This window comes from Dermochelys coriacea, chromosome 8, assembly GCF_009764565.3.
Source record: "Dermochelys coriacea isolate rDerCor1 chromosome 8, rDerCor1.pri.v4, whole genome shotgun sequence".
NCBI lineage: Eukaryota > Metazoa > Chordata > Testudines > Dermochelyidae > Dermochelys > Dermochelys coriacea.
In genome coordinates this window covers 44,198,324-44,220,805 of record NC_050075.1, presented here as the reverse complement: position 1 = coordinate 44,220,805, position 22,482 = coordinate 44,198,324, and the positions used below count along the sequence as shown (strand labels likewise).

General features: G+C 46.5%; 1 protein-coding gene across 12 annotated transcripts in view; it reads left to right on the top strand.

Annotated features, from left to right (window-relative positions):
* PACS2 (phosphofurin acidic cluster sorting protein 2) overlaps window positions 1-22,482 on the top strand; it is a 226,521-nt gene that overhangs the window by 136,278 nt on the left and 67,761 nt on the right. For 10 of the 12 annotated variants that reach the window (XM_043491455.1, XM_043491452.1, XM_043491451.1 and 7 more), the window contains 2 exons: window positions 1,182-1,292; window positions 10,790-10,898. In XM_043491455.1, coding sequence (XP_043347390.1) covers window positions 1,182-1,292; window positions 10,790-10,898 — 220 coding nt within the window. The remainder of the gene's footprint in view (window positions 1-1,181; window positions 1,293-10,789; window positions 10,899-22,482) is intronic. The other 2 variants (XM_043491453.1, XM_043491449.1) reach the window with 1 other exon arrangement.

The following is a 22,482-nucleotide window of genomic DNA, read 5'->3' as shown; positions in this document are numbered from 1 at the left end:
TCTGGGTTGAATTAAATTGCACCCTCCCTGTTTTGAAACAGATGTGATATGAGTTAGAACAGAATTTAGAGGAGAGGGCGTCTGCTCTGAATACAAACACAGACAGTGTATCGCAGCTCTTTTGAGGACAAGAGCCCTGGTGACATGCAGAGCGGAAGGAAGGATCTGATGCACATGCGGCTATTAAAGTAATTTGCAAAATTCCCTTTGACTGAAGCGGGAGTAGGAGTTGAGTCACAGTGGAAGAGCTGAGTCACAGAGTCTCACTATTTTACAAGTATTTTTCTCCTCAGCAGTTTCTCAGTCCTTGTTTTCTTCGGTCTATTATTTTTGCGTTCGTTTACACTTTAGAATGTTTAGGTCTGCTCAAGGGAGTCAAACTGAAGCAGCGTCTCTGATGCTGGAAAATAGTTGGACTCCTGTACTAAGAATGTTTGATCTGAGAGAGACTTGCATCACCTCGGTTACTTGGGAGCTTGGTTACTGAGGGAATAACTCCATTTGGGGATCTGTCTGCATTGCGATTGGCTCTAGATAGCTAATTTGCATCTCCACTGTATGGTTATTTATTTCTGTTCATCTGAAGAATGTGAGTTTCTGTACAATGGCTGCCTGATGGGCATCATTAGCTAGAAGGCCAGGAAATTCATAACTGGGGAGAAACCCGTGTGGCTGTGCTTCTGTGTTGAAGTCAGTGTGAGCTGCAGATGCTCATCACTCCTGAAAATCAGGCCACTTTTTATCTAGGATCCTAACTTTAAACACACGAGTCTGAAAACTTTGGCCTAAATTGCTTTCTGTTGCAATTGAAAACATACTAATGGAGCATCTTGATAATATTGTTTTGAACTTAAATGCTTTCCATACTAAGGGCTTCTCTACACTTGAAATGCTACAGCGGCATAGCGGACACTACATACGCTGACGGGAGGGGTTCTCCCATTGGTACAGGTAATCCACCTCCCCGAGAGGTGGGTAGCTAGGTCAATGGGAGAATTCTTCCATTGGCAGAATGCTGCTTACATAGGGATTTAGATCGGCTGACCAGCTTTGCTCAGGTGGATTTTTCTGATTCCTGCACAATGTAGCTGGGTCAGCATAACTGTTTAGTGTAGACCAAGCCTAATACTGTCAGTATGTTCAGCATTTGAAGCAACTGGCTTATTTTTCTCTCCTCTTAGGTTCTCATCCAGTGGCGAAGTATCTAGGATCTGTAGATTACAGATACAACAACTTCTTCCAAGACTTAGCCTGGAGAGATTTGTTTAATAAACTTGAAGCACAGACCACTGGTAAGAGCCTGTTTTAATTTTTGGGGTGCATGGAAGCAAACAACTTGAGTGAGATAGTAATGTTAGAAAATTGCAAATAAATGCAAGAGCTACAAATCTGAGAGTTTAGAGAATTTCACCGTCTTCCCCCTGCTCTCCAATTCCATATTGCTTTTTCAGATGCTGACTCTTTTGGAGTCTTAAATGTCATTCTTTGTGGTCTTCCACTGCCACTCCAGGAGATTCAGTGCCTTTCTCAGGATTTCTGTATTTTCCCCCAGATCTTGGTTGGTTGGTTTTTTGTCCCGGGGTCTTCCCCATCACTTTAGCCAACTACCCACAGTCGCTCTTAGGTCTTTCAGGAGTTCCTCAATCCTCTATAGTCTTGACTAATCTAAATTATTTTAGAGACGCACGATGGGGGAGGTAATATCTTTTATTGGACCAACTTCTGTTGGTGAGACAGATGAGCTTTCATCCTTACAGAGAGCTCTCTTGTTTTTTATCATTGTCTCAAAGTAGATAATATCCTTTGCATGTGAGAATAATCCTATTTCTGAAGCCTGCTGGAAGCATCTGTTCCATTGAAAGACACCCTTTGTCACTGCCGCAACCTGAGTGAGAATCAGCCAATGTCAGATCAACAACTAGTTCCCATTCTGTTCTCAAGCTGTTCAACCAGCAAAAAAACATGAATGGGTCACTTTACTAGAGAACTTTCCTAACAAGATCACATGGGACCAGATATATAATGCAGACTCTTTTTACTACTTTGTTCTACGTAACAGTTTTTCCTTCAGAAGCAGAGTAGAATATAAACATGTTATGCTCTGCCATTCTCACTGAGGTTACATAAGTTATTTAGGCAAAAGGCATGTACACACACTGCAGATCGATGCATTGGCAACCTGAATTTTGTCCCTTTGTGTATGTGTATTGAGAGCCTTTCATTACGCAATCACATACTACTCCTAAAATAAATACCCTATCATTTTTCTACAACCTGACACTCACTCCTAGGGTCTCATCATTTTTATTCTTGTATATAACATTCATTGGCCGAATAGTTCTGTAAGTGATCAAGATAGAATTCCGTCATACCAACCCAAAGTTCTCGATATAGTTATAGTCAAGTTATAACCCTCTGACAAACTACACAAGAATAATTACTTTGTTAAAATATGAAGATGACTGGTGAAGGTAACTTACATTTCTTTTTCAAATGATGATTCCTATTTTACTCCTGAGGGATTCTGTACCACTGCGCATGGCAGAATTCATGTCCCCCACAGATTTCTTTGCTTTCCTGCAGAAAAATGACTTTCTGACAGGAATGCAAAGATGCATCATTTCAGGCACCCAGAGTAGCCGGCAGAGAGGTAAATCACTGCAGGGCTAGGGACACTCCAGCCAGTGGCTCCTACCCAGAGCAGGGATCAGCTGCTAGTCCCATCTGGACTGGAGGCAGGAGAGGACAGGACTTCCTCTTCCCCTGCAAGAAGTTTCTGGGGCTGTCAGACCCACCCCCAGAAACTTCCCCCAGCTGCAGTAAGCTCAGCATCCTCCCCTCTTCCTGCCCCCATCGTTCCTCAGCTGTGGGGGAAGGGGTCACTGTATGGGGAGCTGCTTCCCCATCCACCCAATCCCTGTACATCCAGACCTCCCATACCCAGACTCTCCTGCCAAACCTCACTGGGTACATCCAGAACTCCCCTAGCTCTCCATACCCGAACCCCACCTCACTGAACCTCGACTCCTGCCTCCAGACCCCTCCACCCAGACCACCCTCCACTGAGCTCCCTGCACTCAAACCTCCACCCTGATGCCCCACCTCCTGCAGCACCCTGAGCCCCCACATCCAGACCCCCACGCCACTGATCTCCAACTAGTTTCACCCAGACCCCACCCACAAAGCTCCATTCCCCCAGTGCTGAATCCCGCACTGAGACCCCCCCACACCTAGACCTCTCTTCTGAGCCCCAATCACCTGTACCTGGAACCCCCACACATAGACCCCCCCCCACTGAGCTGCCTGCACTCAGATTGTCACGCACGCAGTCCTCTCACCCCACACCTGGATTGCCCCACACTGAGCCTCTCCACACTTGGATCCTGCCTGGTTGAGCTTGCCTGCCCCACACCTGGTGCAGAGCCCCAGGGTGTTCCTGGGGCGGGCCCAGGACCCTTGTACTGTATCAGGGTCTGGTGCAGCCTCACCATTGAGTCTGTGTCCCTGGGGGAGTGGGGCTGCAGGTTGATCTCCCCTCTTCAGCAAGCCAGTGGCCTGTGTGCCCCACTGCCATGCTGGAGCCTCTGCATTTACTTATTGACAAATAAAACTTGCAGAATTTTTGATTTTTTGCAAGAATGCCCTCAGGAGTACTGTTCATATTCCAAACACAAGTGAGATTTCTGTATCAGTGTCTGTAGGCCCGTACGTGGTGCAGATGTGGTTGAGGCTGTGCGGGACAACATCACCTTTGTTTCCTCTTACCCATGGTTGAAGTCGGAATTCTTATAGTTTTTTGTTATCTTCTACAGTTTGTTACTGTTAGTATAGTTTGTCTCACCCTTGCCCGTTTGGGCCTGGTCTCTGGGGGATTATGCACCATGTTCTGTGGTTCAAGAACTGTGGCTTGCCTTTGCTCGTTCTCAGTGAGCAATGAGCACCACCCTTGCTTTTACTGTCTTGGGGAAGCCCATCTTCTGTGAGATTTGCAGGTCCTTCCCGCCGCGGAGCTGAGGCTTGTCTGCTCCATTTCAGTAAGTTACTCATGGAAGAGGCTCTCCAGCTGTGTGCACCGTTTGATCCGGGTCCATCGTTAATGGGCAGCATGCATTCTGGTGCAGACCTGCCTCCTGTGCCCCCATGCCCAAACAGGCAGAATCAGGTACACCTCTACCCCGCTATAACACGATCTAACACCAATTCGGATATAATGCGGTAAAGCATTTCCCCTCCCTCCCAGGCTTGCGCAAGCCTGGGAGGGAGGGGGGAGAAGCGGAGCAGCGGCATGCTCAGGAGAGCAGGCGGGGCATAGGTGAGCTGGGGCGGGGGGCATGGGGAGGGCCGCAGCAAGTAACCAGGTGGGGGCTCAGAGAAATCGCTCCCTTCTCCAGCTCCGCTCCGCTATTTCCTCCCTCCCTCCCTCCCTCCCAGTCTTGCCGCAGATCAGCTGTTTGGTGCAGCAAGCCTGGGAGGGAGGCGGGAGGAGAAGCAGAGTGGTGGCGGCACACTCAGGGGAGGAGGCGGAGCAGAGATGAGCTGGGGCAGGGCAGCTGCTTGTGGGTGCTCTGCACCCACCAATTTTTCTCCGTGGGTGCTCCAGCCCTGGAGTTGGCACCTAAGGCAGAAGCGTGTCTGGCTTTGACATTCTGCTCTGAGCAGCATGTTAAGGGGGCCAGGGGGTTGGATAAGGGGCAGAGTGTCTCAGGGGTGGGGGAACAGGGAGCAGGGGCGGTTGGATGGGTTCTTAGGGGTCAGTCAGAGGTCAGGAAGTACGTGGGAGTCAGATAGGAGGCTGGACCAGGCTGTTTGGGGAGGCATAGCCTTCCCTACCTGGCCCTCCATAGCAAGTTTGATATAACACGGTAAGATTTTTTGGCTCCCGAGGACCGCGTTATATCGGGGTAGAGGTGAACTTGGCCCCCAGTAAGGATGGACTTGGTCTTCTCTCACCCGCCCCTCCTTCCTTGGTGATACACATGGCAAATGAACACTTGAGACAGCATACACATGGCTCTGCTCCTCCACACAGGGCAGCCAAATGCCTGGATCTTCTGGGCCAGAAGGTCTTCTCTTCCATAGCATTTTAGTTTCACATTACTAACTACCAGGCTCTGCTGGCAAAGTATGCCTTTACCAACTGTGCAAAGCTAGTAGAGTTCCTGGATGACTTGCCACCGGACAAACGGCAAACTTCCAGGCCCTGGTACAAGAAGGTTGCTTGACGGCCAAGGTGACCCTCCAGGTTTCAGTCAAAGCAGCGGACATGTCCTCCTGCTCCCTCACGACCAGAGGTAGTCATGCACCGAGAGTTGTGGCTACAGTTCTCCAGCTTCCCATGGGAGGTCCAAGACCGCCCCTTCAACCAGGACAAGCTGTTCTTGTATAGAACTGATGAGTCCCTTCACTCCCTGAAGGATTTGAGGGTGATGCTTCAATGTCTTGAGAGAGAGACCCCAGAGGCAGCAATGAGACAACCCTCTGGACCCTGGTCCTTTGCGCTGTACCAGACCCCAGCCCTGCTATCAGGATGCCCCCATAAAAGCACACAAGTCCCAGCGGCCTCAGCCACTGCCACAGCCACTTCTTCCTCCTTGCCTCAGCAACCACCTCAGGCACAGTTTTGACACGTGCATCAAGAGCTGCAAGCCCCCCATGTCACTACCCTCGGCCCCCTCTGTCACATTTGGGGGCCATCTTGCCCTTTTTGCCCACAACTGGGGCAAGCTTACGACGAACCACTGGGCGCTGGAGATTGTGGCACCGTTACTCTCAAGTTTCTTATCTTCCTGCTGCAACTGCCCCCCGGATTCGTACAGGGGATCTCTCCCATCATGCCCTCCTGCAACGCGAAGTGCACACCTTTCTAGCCAAGAGTGGATGGAACAGGTAGTCAATCCCTTTTTTGGCAAGGGGTTCTACCTTCTCTACTTTCTTATCCCGAAGAAGGGCGGATGGCTCCCCCTTAACCTCTATCTCCCCCTTCTCAACACCTCTATCAACAAGGCCAAGTTCCATATGGTGATGCTCGCCTTGATCTTTCCCTCCCTTCTCCAGGGAGTCTGGTTTACAGCTCTCAATATGAAATATCAACATCTGCCCAGTCCACTGCAAATTTCTTTATTCCGTGTGGGCACCAACCACTAGCAGGTCAGAGTTCTCCCCTTCAGCATCATAACAGCCCATGGGTATTCACGAAGATATTCGCAGTCATGGCAGGACAACTATGGTGTCTGGGGTACTCCATGTTCCCATATCTGAATGACTGTCTTCTTGTCGCGTCCTCCCATGCCAAGCTTACATCTGCGATTCATGGTCTTTGCTCTCTCCTCACTACTCTTGGCGTTTGTATCAATGAGAGGACAAGTGCTGATTTCTTAATGCAGACGATCCACTTTATTGGTGCCTGCCACATTTCCATGGTGGCTTGCGCCTTTCTCCTGGTGGACCGCTGATGGCTGTGGTTGAGGACCTGCACTGCAACCCCTGCACCATGGTGTGCTGCTGCCGCCTTGGGCACATGATGGCCTGCACCTATGTAATGCTGCATGCCCGCTTGCACATGCGCTGCCTCCAGATGTGGCTCCTGTCAGTTGTCCAGCCCCATAATGCCCTGCTGGATAGCACACTGCTTGTCCCATGGTCGGTTTGGGCTTCCCTCGTATGGTGGCCCAACCCTTCCAAAGTGCTCATTAGCACTCCATTCATGACTATCCCCCTGACTACAGATGCCTCCCTCACTGGTTGGGTCTTTCATCTGTGTGCACACACTCCCCAGGGGATTTGGATGCAGCGTGAAGCCTGCATACACATCAATGTACTGGAGCTCCGACCAGTCTGCTTGGCCTGTCTGTTCTGGCCTCCCACCCATGCCACTCATGTTCAGCTCCTCTCCGACAATATCATGGCTGGCAGTGGCCTATATCAACTGGCAAGGGGGCACCAAATCCCTGTCACTCTGTACGGAATCCATCTGCCTCCAGAACTGGTGTATCCACCACTGTCATGCTCCATGCGGCCTACCTCCTGGGCATGCAGAACTCCCTGGCCAATGTGGTCAGCCAGCATTGGTATGTCAGTCACAAGGGGGAACTCATGACCCCTCTCTCCACTCCCTCTGCCATACCAGGGACATCCCTCGATGGGACCTGTTTTGCCTTGTGCAACAACCACAAGTTCCGTCTGTACTGTTCACTGCGGGCCATGGAGCCTGGCTCCCAAGGCAATGCTCTCCTCCTGCCTTCCATCCCCATTCCCCTCCTTCCCCAGATCCTACAGAAGATCTGACAAGACCCCAGGCCACGATTATCCTAATCGCTCCATTCTTGCCCAGTCAGTTTTGGTTTCTGGATCTCCTAAGATACTGTGCCTGCTCCCAGACTCCTCACCAGGACCAGGGCAGTGTCTGCCACCCCAGCCCTGGCCGCCTTCATCTCACAGCCTGGTTTTTGGATGGGACTCAGGCATAGACAAAGTCTGTTGACACCGGTGTGACTCATCCTTATGCACCGCAAGCAGACCTCCACCAGAGCGTCCTACATGGTTTCACCTCCTGGGCTCGGCACCATCGCCTTCCCCTTGATACCATCTCCACCCCTGCCATCCTGGACTATCCCCACACCTCTTCATGACTATTGCGGACAGATCTGGGGGCCAAGCCCTCTCCTCCCAGCACATCTCGAAGTGGGTCTCAGCATGCATCCGAGAATGCTATGTGCTAACACCACTCAACCTGGCTGGATTACGGCACACTCAACATGGTTGCAAGTGGCCACCTCCACCTCCCTGGCTGATGTATTGTGGCATTCTGTGCACACTTTTCACCACCCACTATGCCATAGCCTGAGAGTGGCAGCTGATACAGCTGTGAGTTGCGCCATCCTCCAGACTGTAATAACCCTTGCATCCTCGCACCCACCTCCACAATGATCATTGCTTGCTACTCACATGCACTTGGAATACATATAGGGCCCATCACTCGAAGAAGAGGAGGTTACTTACCTGTAACTGGAGGTTCTTTGAGATCTGTGGTCACTATTTGTATTCCAATACCTGCCCTCCGTCCCCTCTGCTATGGTCGTCAGTAAGAAGATGACTGGGAGAGTGTCATCCTGCGCAGCCTCATATAACCTCGCCTGCACCACGAGGCTTCGTGGGGTGCATGTATAAGTTGATGAGCACTGCTACAGAAATCTTTCAACTTATTGCATGGTGCGCATATGCACTTGCGTTTGGAATACAAATAGGGAGCACACATCTAGAAGAACTTCCAGTTATAGGGAAGCAACTTCCTCTCTTCCATTACTCTTACAATTAATCATCAATGTTAATGACAATATTAAAAATTCACCATACACACTTCACACAAACCTTTACTCTGACAAGCACAAGCTTACAAACTTTGTTTCTCACTAATATATTTAATTTTTTAACTCTAAAGTATTTTATCATTGATATTCCTAACCTGGCATTTTTCTGTATTCTTAGTTAGGAACTTAGCAGGGCTATGAGAGTTAATTAGGAAGTCAGGTTGTCCAAAGCCTTCAGCGAGCAGAGCAACTCTTTAAGGTACTGGGAACTAAGAGTGTAGGCATTTCCCTTATTTAGCTCCTTGAAGTCTTGAGGGAGAAGAATGGAACTGGCTCACGGATGAACCAGTTCAGCATCAATGCAGTTGCTTTAGCATGTAGGGTTTTCAGCAAATAAAGCTACATATATAAAGCTTTGCATGGCAGACTTGTTGGCAATCATTCATTCCATACCAATGCACTTTCCCAAACATTTTATTTGAAATCTATTCTTTCCTGAATTGTCCAATGTTCACTTTTGTTTGGGCATCTACAAAAGTCGTTGGTCATAGGCTGCAAAGAGTTAACTTTTCGGGAGAAAATGGCGAAGTTCTTAGATTGGGAAAAGATCAGTTTTGATTAGTTTGTGTCCTTGTTCTAGAGTTTAAGTCTTAGGGGAAAAAATAGTCCATGGAAGCACATAAGGTCAGCATAGCTTGTTGCTATTGAGTTGGTGGCTGTTGGATAAAAATAAAGCTTAGAAAGAAACTCTCCATGCAACCCCAACAAAGTTGCAACTGATGTCTTCCATACGGTATGTATTATAGTCCAAAGTCACACCAATTTTTCTCTTCAACCAGCAGCACTGCCTTAGTTGCTAATGAGACTGGCTTACCTCCAAATTTAAGTGAGCTATGTGTGCCCGTAAAACTTTTCTTTATGCCTGTGTAAGAACTTACTATGTTTTCCCTTGTAATGAACTCCATTTGTCTGGCATGCACAGGCACGTGTAGTGGCGCATGCGTTACTTCAAGGTTGAAGAAGAAAATGTGATCTTGTAATGGATGAGCACATGCAGCATAACCTTCCATAGCTGTGCGTTTTACAGATAGAGAACTCTGTGTAAAATTGTGCTTTACATGTAGAGTGGAATTTTCAAATGTTGTAATTTATTTAAACAAAATCAGTTTTCTCCAGAACATTCTACTCAGTGCTTTATGAGCATAGGCCAAGTCTGAAGGTTTTTTTTTTTTTTTTTTTTTAAGGAGTAATGGTTATTTTTTGCTGTTTTTCATTACTGGAAGTTTCTCCAATGGTTGAAGAATGACATTCCTCAGAGAAATTCAAGAACTACTACCTTTTTTCAAAATGGCTGCCATTTCCGGCAATGGGATTTGGGCCACAGGTGCCCTCTATTGATAAATAAGCTCTCTTTTGAATTGGCTACCAAATGGGAGTGAAGCCTTCAGGGAAGTTCATTCTCATTGGAAGCCATGATTGGTGATGGCCAAGCCAGAAGAGGGCATCCTAGTTCATGGCTCTCAATCCCTTTGAGAACATAAGGAGATGGCAGCCATTTTGAAAGACAGCAGTTCTTTGTGAATTTCTCTGAAGAAAGTTTATGAAGAATGACCAAAAAAATAAAATGAATTAAGACTTCTTCAAATGTAGCCAATGCACACAACTTCGGTGAGTTTTAACATATGGGAAGTCTGAATTTTCATTATTTCCGTTAATAACATTCAGAACAAAAAATGGTCTGACAGAAATTTAGCATCCTGTAAAACCCATCTTAAATTATTTTTTAACTCCTAAACTAATAGGTTTGCTTATGAATTCTCAGAAAATCCATTCTGTGCTCAAAAAAGTGGTGCCAAAAGTTTGAGGATGATACTTGGTACTCTTCGTACATAAGAGGCCGAATTCCTATTTTAAATGCAAAACTCAATTCAGCCTTCACTATGGCCACCTCTGCCAAAACACTGTTTTTTCCTTCTATGCTTCTGTGTGAGGGGAACCAGCATTTTGGGTCTTTTCAGAAGGCAGATGCTGCATCCCCTTGGGGGTAGAGCCTTACACCACACTGTGGGTGACCCCTTTGTTCTCCTCCTCCCAATGTCATTGCCATGTCAAAACTCCTGCTCTGAGGACTAGAGAAACTCTCATGTTGCTATGCAGCGGTGCCTCTCCTCTCTTCTCCCAGCAAGGGGTGCTGTTGAGCCACACACTGAACTCTTGGGGAGGAGCACGTAGCATTGATCTTGTTAGTCTTTCTTGCTGTCTGCTCTGGTTGGCACCTTGTTTTGAAACATATCTTTCTTCCTAAATTTGAGTCCCTCTTTTCATTACCCAATTCTTGACCAAGTGACTGACAGTATCCCCTATCTTTCTTTCTTGCCCTGGTTGATCTTGCATGATTTAATTTGCTGGTGACATTTTGCAGTTTCCATTAGTGAAGAATAGTCCTTATTCTGCTCCTGTCTCTTCTTTTCATTCTATTGCAGTTCAGGAAACACCAGATATTGTCTCCAGAATAACCCAGTATATAGCCGGGGCAAACTGTGCACACCAGTTGCCTATTGCAGAAGCAATGTTGACGTACAAACAGAAAAGGTACGTTATTTCACTAATGGTTTCCAAAATGTCAGGAAGTCCATGGAGGATGGGGGAAACACCACTTCATTCTCTTGTTACACACAAATATAGCTGGCCACCTCAAAACTGTCTGAGAAACAACCTGTAAGAGCTGCACATTCAAATCAAGAACTCTTTCAAGGAACAGTACCTGGCACCGTGAGTGTCGTCAGCTAGATAGCAGATGACAAATCTAGAACAACCAGAAATTTGCCTTACTTTCTTCAGCGCAGTTGATTATATCTGAAGAGCAAAGAAGCCTGGGAGGAACCTGTATACCTGCTTGGTCTCTGGAGGCAAAGGAGTTCAGATTTCTGGCTTTGCTTACAGTGCCAGTGTCTGAATGTTTTGTGAGGGGGAGCACTCAGACCTCAGAGCATGAACTCTGCCTACCCCTCTGCCAGGGTGTCTCCGAGGGGTCCTGGCCTCTGCCTCCTTCAGAATTGGTGCAAAAGCCTGGGTAGAGAATACTATCTCAGCGCCCATCTGACAGGTTGGGGAAGGAGCTGCTCCTCTCCTTGGCAGCTACAGCATTACTGGGGTCCCAGTCAGGACGGCTGGAGCTCACCAGGGTTTACTTCAGCCTTGGCATGGATACGGGGCTTGTGAGATGTGGGTTGAGAGGAGAGTATGGGAGTCAGCAAACAGGATAGGGGCAAAGTGGGAGCGGGGCAGAAGCAGCTGTGCCCAAGTATGGCAGTGAGGATGGGGGACCTATGGGAGTGAGGCCCGATGTGTTGGCATAGGAGTTTTCTTATCTGTTTAAGATGAAGTAATCCAGTATTAGCAAGATTGAGTTCTTGTATTTCCTGATTCCTTCAGTTCTCAAGGTAGCTTTAACTCACCTGCGTTATTTTTTCAATTAGTGACAAAAATCACAAATATAGCGTATATGCTACATGGGTGAGGTAAAGCTGAGTTTAATGATACTTGTGATTTTAATGGTACACTGGTACCATGGTAGTTCCTTTGCATTCAATTTTTATAGTAAAAGCTAAATTTACAAGCAGTAATTACTCATTTTTCTTTCCTCTTTGAAAGTTGGGAGCATATTTGTTTGCAATCCTCTAGTTGCTCCCCATTTCTTCTGGAAGTAACTGAAGTGGTTCAATGAAATCCTTAGTTCACTCCCATAGCCCCCTCAACTAGATATCTCCAGACCTGCCGATTTAGTAAATATTTGAATACTCTAACCTGCTTTTCTCATTAGCTGTATTTTAATGTCTCCCTTACTTCCTGCCCAAACTTTCTTCTGTAATATTAACCTAATAACACTTTAGCCATTTGGTTGCTTAGCCATTGTAGCACCATGGTTGATTGTCTCACTCCTGATTTATGAATGAAACTGATTCTCTCCACAAATAGCAGGAGAAAATTCTAAATCTTTTTACTACAGCATTAACTTGTTCTAATATTGCAACCTTTGTCTTTCCTGCATGCTTTAACTGTTGTATTCTTGTTTGGTTCCCCCTTGACTTCTCAATTTCTAGTACCAGTTCCTGTTTATAATGAGCACTCCCATTTAACCAGTTTACCCACTTTGACTTTCTGCCGTGCCCAGGTTGACTGATCTAAGAATCAAGTTTGCAAGTGGTACTTTGTTGAAAACATTCTGACATCTAGCTAGACATCACATGTGTTTCCTTTGTCAACAGCCTGTCTGACCTCCTTACTAGAAGGATAATTCTGTCTGAGATCAGCTGTTCAGATTTCTTTAAAGTATGCTGATTTCTATTTACACCTATGTCTGTCCACCCCATTCCATCAAGCTATCTTTTATGATAGATTCCGGCAGTTCACGCGAGCCTGTAACAGATCATAGTTACCTGACTCCACCTTTTCCCTTTTTAAAGATAGGCTTGACATCACACCCTTCAGGTCCTCTAGGTGCACTGTGCCTGAAGCCATGCAGAAGTTGCTTGGTCTGTCTGGGGCTATAGCCCTTGAAGTGAAATAATGAAGAATTTTATTTGGTTCCTCAGCCATTGCCACAGGCCCTCACTCCCTGGTATCTTCCTCACTTCCTGGCTAAAATGTGAGGTGGTTAGAGTTTCTGGAATCTATTTATGGATCTGTTTAAACAACTTCTGTTTTCAACCAAGTACCACATAGGGAATTAGAGAGGTCAGAGAAGCAATTTATCACATGGAGTGATGGGAAATTATCTCCCACCTCTGGTTTCCTTCAGAAATTGTGCTCACTGATGGCTGTGACTTGGAGGAATTATTTTTTAAAGTAACATATACAAGTAGGGCTCCATTAGCACTACCTAAAGGAATGTATTGCTTTCTATCATAAGTATAATAACATGTTCATTTTTTCTTTTGGTTGCTTTCTGAAAAGGAAAAAGAGCTTTCATTTTGATTTTACCATAAGGTATCCGTTCTTTAGGTTCCCTTCCCCATTCTGTACCTTCTATACTTTTCTTGGGCTGGTCTTTTATGTCTTGTTTAACAGCTCCTGCAGGTCTGGGATGCTTAACTTGTGCTTCAGATTAAATTCTGTTTGTTCCTTTTCACACTCCTGCCTCTGATGGTAGAATGCACTGTTTCAAGGACCACAGAGCCAATTGTTTGGGGAACCAAAATACAGGTTTCACAGGAAATAAATTTAAGAATAGAAATGTTATCCAGAAAGTAAAGAAGTTTGGCCAATGTCACTTGAAGGCATGAGAATGTGAAAGTGAAACTAGCCAGTCTTGGTTCCTACTGTCAAAACTGAGTTAAGCAAATGATGTTAATAGGTAACATGTATGTAGAAGTGATTTTATAATTGTGAAGTATTTTGGTTTTAATATATCAGTACAGGTAAGGTTATTATAAACATGGCTTTCAAGTTGATCATGTTTCTTTTATCTTCTAGTCACAGCTATTAGGGGGTTTATTGTGGCATATAAAGAATCCACACTAAACCAAGGTTTTAAGTGTCACGGTTAGTGTAATTTTAAAGAATGTTCTTTGCTCCCAACAATGGCACCAAGTGTATCCCGTAAGTGTACGTCTATACTAGGAGAAAAGCTCTGTGACATAGCAATGACTGACCCAGGCCAGCTGACTTGGGCTGCGGAGCTAAAAGTTGCTGATCCTGAGCTCTTGGACTATCCACTATTGCAGCGTCCGAGAGCTCAGACTCCAGCCTGAGCCTGGATGTCTGCCAAGCAATTTTTTAGCCCATCAGCCCAAGTCTGCTGATATGGGTCAGATGCAGGTTTTTTATCTCTGTGTAGACGTACCCTGAGAGACTACAGGTTTTGGAACCTCTTCAGCTGGAGTAGAAACATGTGGGTCTTTCAAGATTACAGGCCAGCTGTTTCCTTCCCAATAACAAGTTGAAAGAAGAGAAATGTAGCTCCTGGAATGGCAGCCTCCATAAATTCAGGCTAGCTTTTGCATATTCTTCAATCTAAGCCAAGATGGTGGGGCAGGAAAATGAGAATGTATCGAGTAGCTGGAGGCATTCGGTTCTCTAACCCTAGTTGGTGTTTGTGGTCTGACAGATGCTGTATTCTGCCCCAGTTCTGAACTGTCCAGTGACCTCTGTTCAGTGTTCCAGTCACAAGGCCTTGTAGAGCTCTCAATCTCCCTACTGAGCTGAGGGAAACAACTTCTTCAAAGCTACTCATCCTTTGTGAGGGTCTGTGGTGGAGGCAGCAGCTCTATTCTACAAGCTCACAGAAAATTGCTTTTTAGAAACACTTTAAAAATCTTCACAGCATCCTGGCACTTGCTCTGTTAAACAAGCTCTAGTGATTTGAGGACACCAAAACCAGAGAGAGAAACCAGTCTCCAGAACCTAGCCATATGTAATGAACTGCTTTATATAACTTGTTTTCTGCCAGTTCCTAACTTAACTGACTTCTGCTTTCCTTCCCACCCAACCTGCCTCGCCACCCCTCGCCACTTGTTCTGTTTGTCATGGCAAGACTGAAGCATGTACTGCCTGTGATAGACTGCATATTGTCTGAAAGCTTTGCCCCGTTTCTTTGGAGCATCCGCTGACTTTCCCAAAATACAGAGACTTGGGGAGAGGAAGGGGTTTAGGGAGAAAATGATTTGCTGTATTTTGTCTCTTCTGGGTGATGTACTCTCTGTGGTGGGTGTGTGTGGTGGTGGTAGGGTTGGGAGGAGGAGAAATGCTTTAGTTATGGAATAGCTGAAGACTGCTGCAGTCCAGATGAGATTAAATGGTATCAATGGGAAGGGTCATTTACTTACCATGTAGTTAGTCATCTTTCTCGTAATGCTGATGACCAGGTCTCATACAGACAGACTGCACCCAAAATGTGGGTCGAGGGAGTTACACTGCTCAGGGCTGTGAAAAATTTCACTCTGTACAATGTAGCTAGGTCACCCAAACCCCATTAGAAGAACTATTCTATCAGCCTAGCTACTGCCTGGTGAGGGGGTGGATTTCCATCAGAGATGGAAAAACCATTCCAGGGCTGTGGTAAATGTCTATATGACCAGCACTACTGGTGCATAGCTGTGTTGCTGTAGCACCTTCTGGTTTAGACATACCCTGTTCTCTAGAAGGAAACACTCTATTATACAGAATTTTTGTAGGCTTTAGTTGTCATAATTGGAACACTGTCTGCCAGTGGTAACTCAAAATAGTTTGTCAAGCCAGGTCATCGAGCATTCACTGGTAGTGGACAACAAAGTTAGTGTTGCCCATGGTAATTCTGAAGCCTTGGGGCTTCTGGATCTCATTTGCATGAATCTAGGCTGCAGCTTGGCTTTGGAAATGAAAGCACTGCTCACTTGTATTGGGGAATCTGTCATTTACTGCCTCTTAAAAATGTAGAGTACATTTGTGATCTGTAAACAAATTCTCTCCCGCTCTCATATTGCAAACTGAATGGCCCCAGTTGTTATATCCCATGCATTAAAAAAAGCACACTGGGTAGAAGGGTACTTAATGCTTTTTTTGCCTCTGTCTTCATGAACAAGGTCAGTTCCCAGACTACTGCACTGGGCAGCACAGCATGGGGAAGAGGTGACCAACCCTCTGTGGAGAAAGAAGTGGTTCAGGACCATTTAGAAAAGCTGAACTAGCACAAGTCCATGGGGTCGGATGTGCTGCATCTGAGAGTGCTAAAGGAGTTGGCGGATGTGATTGCAGAGCCATTGGCCATTATCTTTGAAAACTCATGGCGAATGGGGGAAGTCCCAGACGACTGGAAAAAGGCTAGTGTAGTGCCCATCTTTAAAAAAGGGCAGGGAACTACAGGCCAGTCAGCCTCACTTCAGTCCCTGGAAAAATCATGGAGCAGGTCCTCAAGGAATCAATTCTGAAGCACTTAGAGGAGAGGAAAGTGATCAGGAACGGTCAGCATGGATTCACCAAGGACAAGTCATGCCTGACTAATTTAATTGCCTTCTATGACGAGATAACTGGCTCTGTGGATGAGGAGAAAGCAGTGGACATGTTATTCCTTGACTTTAGCAAAGCTTTTGACACGGTCTCCCACAGTATTCTTGCCAGCAAGTTAAAGAAGTATGGGCTGGATGAATGGACTATAAGGTGGATAGAAAGCTGGCTAGATCATCAGACTCAGTGGGTAGTGATCAATGGCTCCATGTCTAATTGGCAGCTACTACCAAGCGGAGTGCCCCAAGGGTCAATCCTGGGCCGGTTTTGTTCAATATCTTCATTAATGATCTGGAGGATGACGTGAACTGCACCCTCAGCAAGTTTGCAGATGACACTAAACTGGGTGGAGTATTAGATACGATGGAGGGTCGGGATAGGATCCAGAGGGCCCTAGACAAATTAGAGGATTGGGCCAAAAGGAATCTGATGAGGTTCAACAAGGACAAGTGCAGAGTCCTGCATTAGGATGGAAGAATCCCATGCTCTGCTACAGACTAGGAACCGAATGGCTAGGCAGCAGCACTGCAGAAAGGGACCTAGGAGTTATGGTGGTCGAGAAGCTGGATATGAGTCAACAGTGTGCCCTTGTTGCCAAGAAGGCCAATGGCATTTTGGGCTGTATAAGTAGGGGCATTGCCAGCAGATCGAGGGACGTGATTGTTCCCGTCTATTCGACATTGGTGAGGCCTCATCTGGAGTACTGTGTCCAGTTTTGGGCCTCATGCTACAAGAAGGATGTAAAAAATTGGAAAGCATCCAGTGGAGGGCAACAAAAATGATTAGGGGACTGGAAAACATGATTTATGAGGAGAGGCTGAGGGAACTGGGATTATTTAGTCTGCGGAAGAGAAGAATGAGGGGGGATTTGATAGCTGCTTTCAACTACCTGAAAGGGGGTTCCAAAGAGGATAGATCTAGACTGTTCCCGGTGGTAGATGACTGAACAAGGAATAATGGTCTTAAGTTGAAGTGGGGGAGGTTTAGGTTGGCTATTAGGAAAAACTTTTTCACTAGGAGGGTGATGAAGCACTGGAATGCGTTACCTAGGGAGGTAGTGGAATCTCCTTCCTTTGAGGTTTTTATGGTCAGGCTTGGCTGGGGTGATTTTGTTGGGGATTGGTCCTGCTTTGAGCAGAGGTTTGTACTAGATGACCTCCTGAGGTCCCTTCCAACCCTGATCTCTATGATTCTTTGAAGGGTGAGCAGAGAATATGCCAGAAGAGTAGCACAACCTGTGCCCTGCACCCTCCCCTCTCACTCCCTAGCCATGCTCTTCTGGGCATGTTGGTAGTTGCTTGAGGTGTGGTAGCAGCCATTCCCCATGTCTGACAAAGGAGAAAGGGAGGTATCTGAAATACTGTGAAGTCAGCTCCCTCGACAGCAAGAAGTGGAAGTGACACTGGTACAGGCCTGCTGCTTTTGATGAGGTCCCCCTTACTGGTCACCAGTGAGCTGATTGGCTGCAGTGGGTCAGTGCAGCATATTGCTGACCCTGGTCAGAGAAGGTTGTTGGAGTATAGGACTGCTGTGGCATAGAAAGCTGCCTTCAGTTCAATGGGCGTTAGTGACACCAGCAGCATTGTACCAGTGCCAGGCCTATCCACTGGAGGTGGCACTACTGACCTGGCCGCTGCAAGGCAAGACCTCATGCCCTCATTGCACCATGGTAGTTAATACTGCCAGAGCGCTTCACATGCGAGCGAGCATTGAGCAGCACAGGATGTCTAAAAGATGCTTCTCTCGCTATGGGACACACTGCCCCAGGGCCTGGCACCCAACACTGTCTCTTCCAAAGCTCAGGCTCTGAAGCGGCCAGATTGTATGCTGGAATCTAGGAGGGAGCCTGCAATGGCAGATTTGTTCAAACCGCGCCCCCCCCCCGAACCATGCCTCTTTTTGGCTCAGCCATGCCCACCTGTTGTGGTTGGCATTGGTGAGAACCTGTGGCGGCACTTGAGGAAAACATGACAGTATTTCCTCTTTGGGGCACTCTGAGGGAATAATTTGATGCATTTTGTGCCCTTGACCTCTCTGAACTGTGCAGCAGGGGGTAAATGGGGCTGAAATGTGATGTTTTACTACATTCTGTTGTATTGTCATGATCGCCAATAGCTACATTCCAGGAAAAGTTGCTGGTTTCGCAAGGGCTTATGGTCACTCTAATAAGAATTTTACATCTTTCGGGAGACCAAGAACACTCAAATATGGTGTGCTACTGTGGCAGAGATGGAGCCTATAGCATGGCTTAGGTCAGATGGTAGGGAATGCCATGGATTCTCCAGTGAGTAAACTGGAACCCAGCTCCATTGCTGCATTATCAGAGATGGCGATGATACGAGGGCAAACAGATGGCTAGATCTGTGAATGACTTGAAAAGTGCCTCAGACACGAGAGGACCCAGAATGCCCATGCATGTGACATGGCCCAGGAGTATGACGAACACTGAAAATGGTCCTAAGTTGCGGAGGAAGACTGAAACGCTTCCCACCCACAGGGAGAAATCAAATTTGGAAGTGAATTTTCCAAAGAGTCTAAATGACTTCTGGCCATTTCATCCATTTATTCACAATGCAAGTTGATGAAATCAAAACCAGTATTTTTGTGACTGTCATCTGCAGTAAATTTGCAGCAAGCACTGATGCCCTCATCCCTAAGGATGAGAATTCTGGGGTGTGGAGTGACTGCCCTGCATGGTGCTGCTGTTGACACTTGGCCTTCAACCAGTGTAATGGGCCACAAAGACATCACCTGGTGGGACAGAACTGCCACCCCTTTCTCCTGCTGACCATATGGGGGCATGGCTGGAACCGGGAACCTGGTTTTGGACCTCCGACTGTAAAATCAAGCCCCCTCGATGCATTCGGGGTCACACTCTGTATTAAAGTTCCATTTATAATATATAAAGAGTTAATAGGTGTTTTAATACAAGGCTAACAATTGGCTAACCAACCTTAAGTACTTATCCGACACCTATCACTGTAATAGGTTAGTGCCTCACAATCTTAGTGTCTTTAACCTTCCCGTCCCTGTGACTAGAAAAGTGGTGTTATCCCCCCTGCAGGTCAACTGGTTACTTAAACTCAAACACCTTCTGCTGATTTGATTGCCTTCTGTAGCATACTCCTCATGTCTGTAACAGCCTGAGAACACCCGTTAATTGTTTGTTCACCCTTTATAAATGGAAGCTTAATATACAGTGACCACATTTTGCAGGATCAAGGCAGCTGTTTAACTTCTTCACTATCATATTTAAAATCCCTGTAGTTCTAGGTTACCTTTCTTGACTGTTACTATTTCATCAAAACCTTTTCTAGTGCAGACTAGGCCTTCATTGGGCTTGTTTAGCCAGGTGAAGCAGCCCTGATCCCCTGTTCCTTCATTTTTCTTTTGGACAAAGGCTGGCTTGTAAGGCTTATTCCCCACTGATTGTTTGGGGAAGGGAGGGAGACCAGCAGCCCCCAGCTCCTGCCAGTCTGATCCAACCTCAAGAACCAAAAATTAAATACAAGAGACGTATCAGATGAAGGAGCCTGGGACTGTGATCTTCAAAGCCACTTTAAAAAAAAAAAATCACACCGTAGAATTGCTTGTTCCGATATCTAACCCGGTATGTGTTGTGTCAAATACTTTAGTACTTCCTAGCAGTCCTGATTACTGGTACATTACAAGGTTGGGCATTCAGTCATCTCTCCCGATTAGAATAAATTATTATTTTAACAAGGACTTCAAGAAGGGAATTTTACTTTCATCCACTTTTTCCTAATCCATTTTCATCATTTTAAAAAAAAATTGCCCTTTTTTCCAGTGTAACAGTTGGCTAACTGCTAAGGCTTTCTGTGGCACACACTGTTTCTGAGCGCCACTTATACATATGTCCATCCATAAAAATAAGCAAACTTCTATATGGCCCAAAAGAACAATATTTAAAGAAGAGTGCATTCTTCCAAACTAAGTGATTTTGGGTTAATGCTTCTAACTGAAATCTGTTCAGTTGTCATTTTAAGAACCATTAATCAACTGTCAAGAGCAGTAGTTAAGAAATGAACCATTACTTGCCATTTAAAATGGGAAAATTACTATTTTAGAATCACCGACGTCTGCTTTCCCTGGAAGGCATCTGCTCTGGTACTAGCATTTGTCTTCGGCAAAACTGAGCAAGTGTTCTGCTGCAACAGCGTTTGGTTTGGGTTTTTTAGTGCTTAAAGAGAACTTGAATAGCAGCAAGATTAAGAAGCATGATACTCTGGTACTTTCATCATCCCACTGAGAGACCAGGCAGTGTGAGGCTGTCAGATGAGGACAGCACTTATCTGCTGTAGCTGAGGAAGGAAAGGACTGAGATTCCATTGCTGTTTTATCTCAACAGCTCTACAACTTCCATTGTCCATTTGAGATTTCTCAGTAACACTTCCCAGTTTCTCTGCTGCATACTCTAGCAGGTTTTGTTCAGGGAAGGTTCTAGAGGTTTAATGGCAAGGGCTAGCACTGGAGTTAAAAGGGTGTGATGGAAAGCCTAGATAAAGGACACAATCATCTGTATAATTAGTTCTTGCTCAGCGTGGCTGAAGCATGAAGAAAACAGCTGGGTTGGGAAGCGAGTGGAGCCTTAGTTCCACCCCAACACTTCTACCAGCTGAGCCAGTGCAAGGGTAAGTTGCACCATAAGAAGGGCTATGGTAAAACACCCTCTGCCCTTGAAGCAGGGTGGGAGCTGTGCCTGAGTCACACATCCCTCAGTTACATGCCCCCCTTACACAGGGCTGGGAGGAAGCTGTCTAGCCAGTCCGACTTGTGCAGTTGTCCAACATTTTTCATGTTTCCACACCTTTTCAGAGGATCTGCTGCAGAGAGCACCACAGGGCGGCTTGTTTCTTTTGATGGACTCCATGTCCTGAGTGTTTGAGCTGCGCTCTGCAGTAGTCCAGGCTACATCAAATGCCTTTCTTGCCGGAGTGCAAAGCTCCCGGCATTCAAAAATGGCGAGATTTAAAACTCTCCTACGTGCTTTCTTTGATTTCAGATTCAGCCTCAGACGTGCACGCACACACTTCAGGCCTCTCCACTGGCTGCTTGGAGAGTGACTCCCCTTGCCCTCTCCTGAGCTCTGCCATTCTGTCCTCATCCCTGCACCTCTCATCATGTCCCTCCATGGTGCCCTGGAGCAATGATCCCCAACCTTTCTTGTGGGAATAGCATATTGATATTCCCAGAAGACTATGGCAGGCACTGGACACCCACTGCCGAAATGCCTCCACAGAGAAGTGGCAGCGGGAAGAAGCATCGCCACTGAAATGCCGCCGAGAAACGGTAACGCTTCTTGGTGGCATTTCGGCAGCGGGGTATCCTGCGGGCTCACAAAATGCCCTGGCGGGCACCATGGCACATGCAGGCACCGTGTTGAGGACCCCTGCCCTAGAGCTTTTTTCCCACCAAACACCTTCCCTTCTCCCTCTCCTACCCATCACTTTTCTCCCTCTTGTCTCCCTGCCTCCCATGTGTGCCTCCTCCTATCCCTCCTTCCTCTGTACCACCACAGCGCCACAGATTTCTTCTCTCCCCTCCTCCATGTTTCTGAATTCTGGGCAGGACTGATATACCACCTCCTTCAAAGTGTAAGTCTTGTCATCGCTGCACTTGGGGCTGTACGTGGGGCATCTTATCTGTGTCCCATTACACTGTCTGGGTGAGCCACCTACCTCTCCTCCCAGCCCTCCTGAAGTTACTATTTCCAGTTCGCTTCCTAAACATCAGTGATCTCCCAGGAGCATTCTGTTCCAGCTCTGGGCCTGGGCTTTGTTTGCATTGTGTCTCACTCAGGGTATAAGCTCCTTGTGGCAATGTTAACCTGTTTTTGTGCATGTGTGTGTCTGCCACACAAGTAAGGTGTCATGGCTTGTTAACCCATATCAGGCTGACTGCTTTAGTGATTCTGGGATTTGCAAGGTATGCTACTCGACTGCAAAGTGGGACTCGTGAAGGCAGTGTATTCCGAGAGCTTCCGTTATTAGTAAGTAACCTGCAGGTCTCTGTATTGCTGGTGATGTATGTTGTGGCACGGGTTCATTTCTTTGCAGTAGGAAGTCATGTGTATGAGTATAGCTACTGCCATGTCATTAAAGCATGTTTCTCTCTCCAAAAAAACAGCAAGCGAGTGTGGGGGGGAAAGGTCCTCTTTTATTTTAAGAAGATT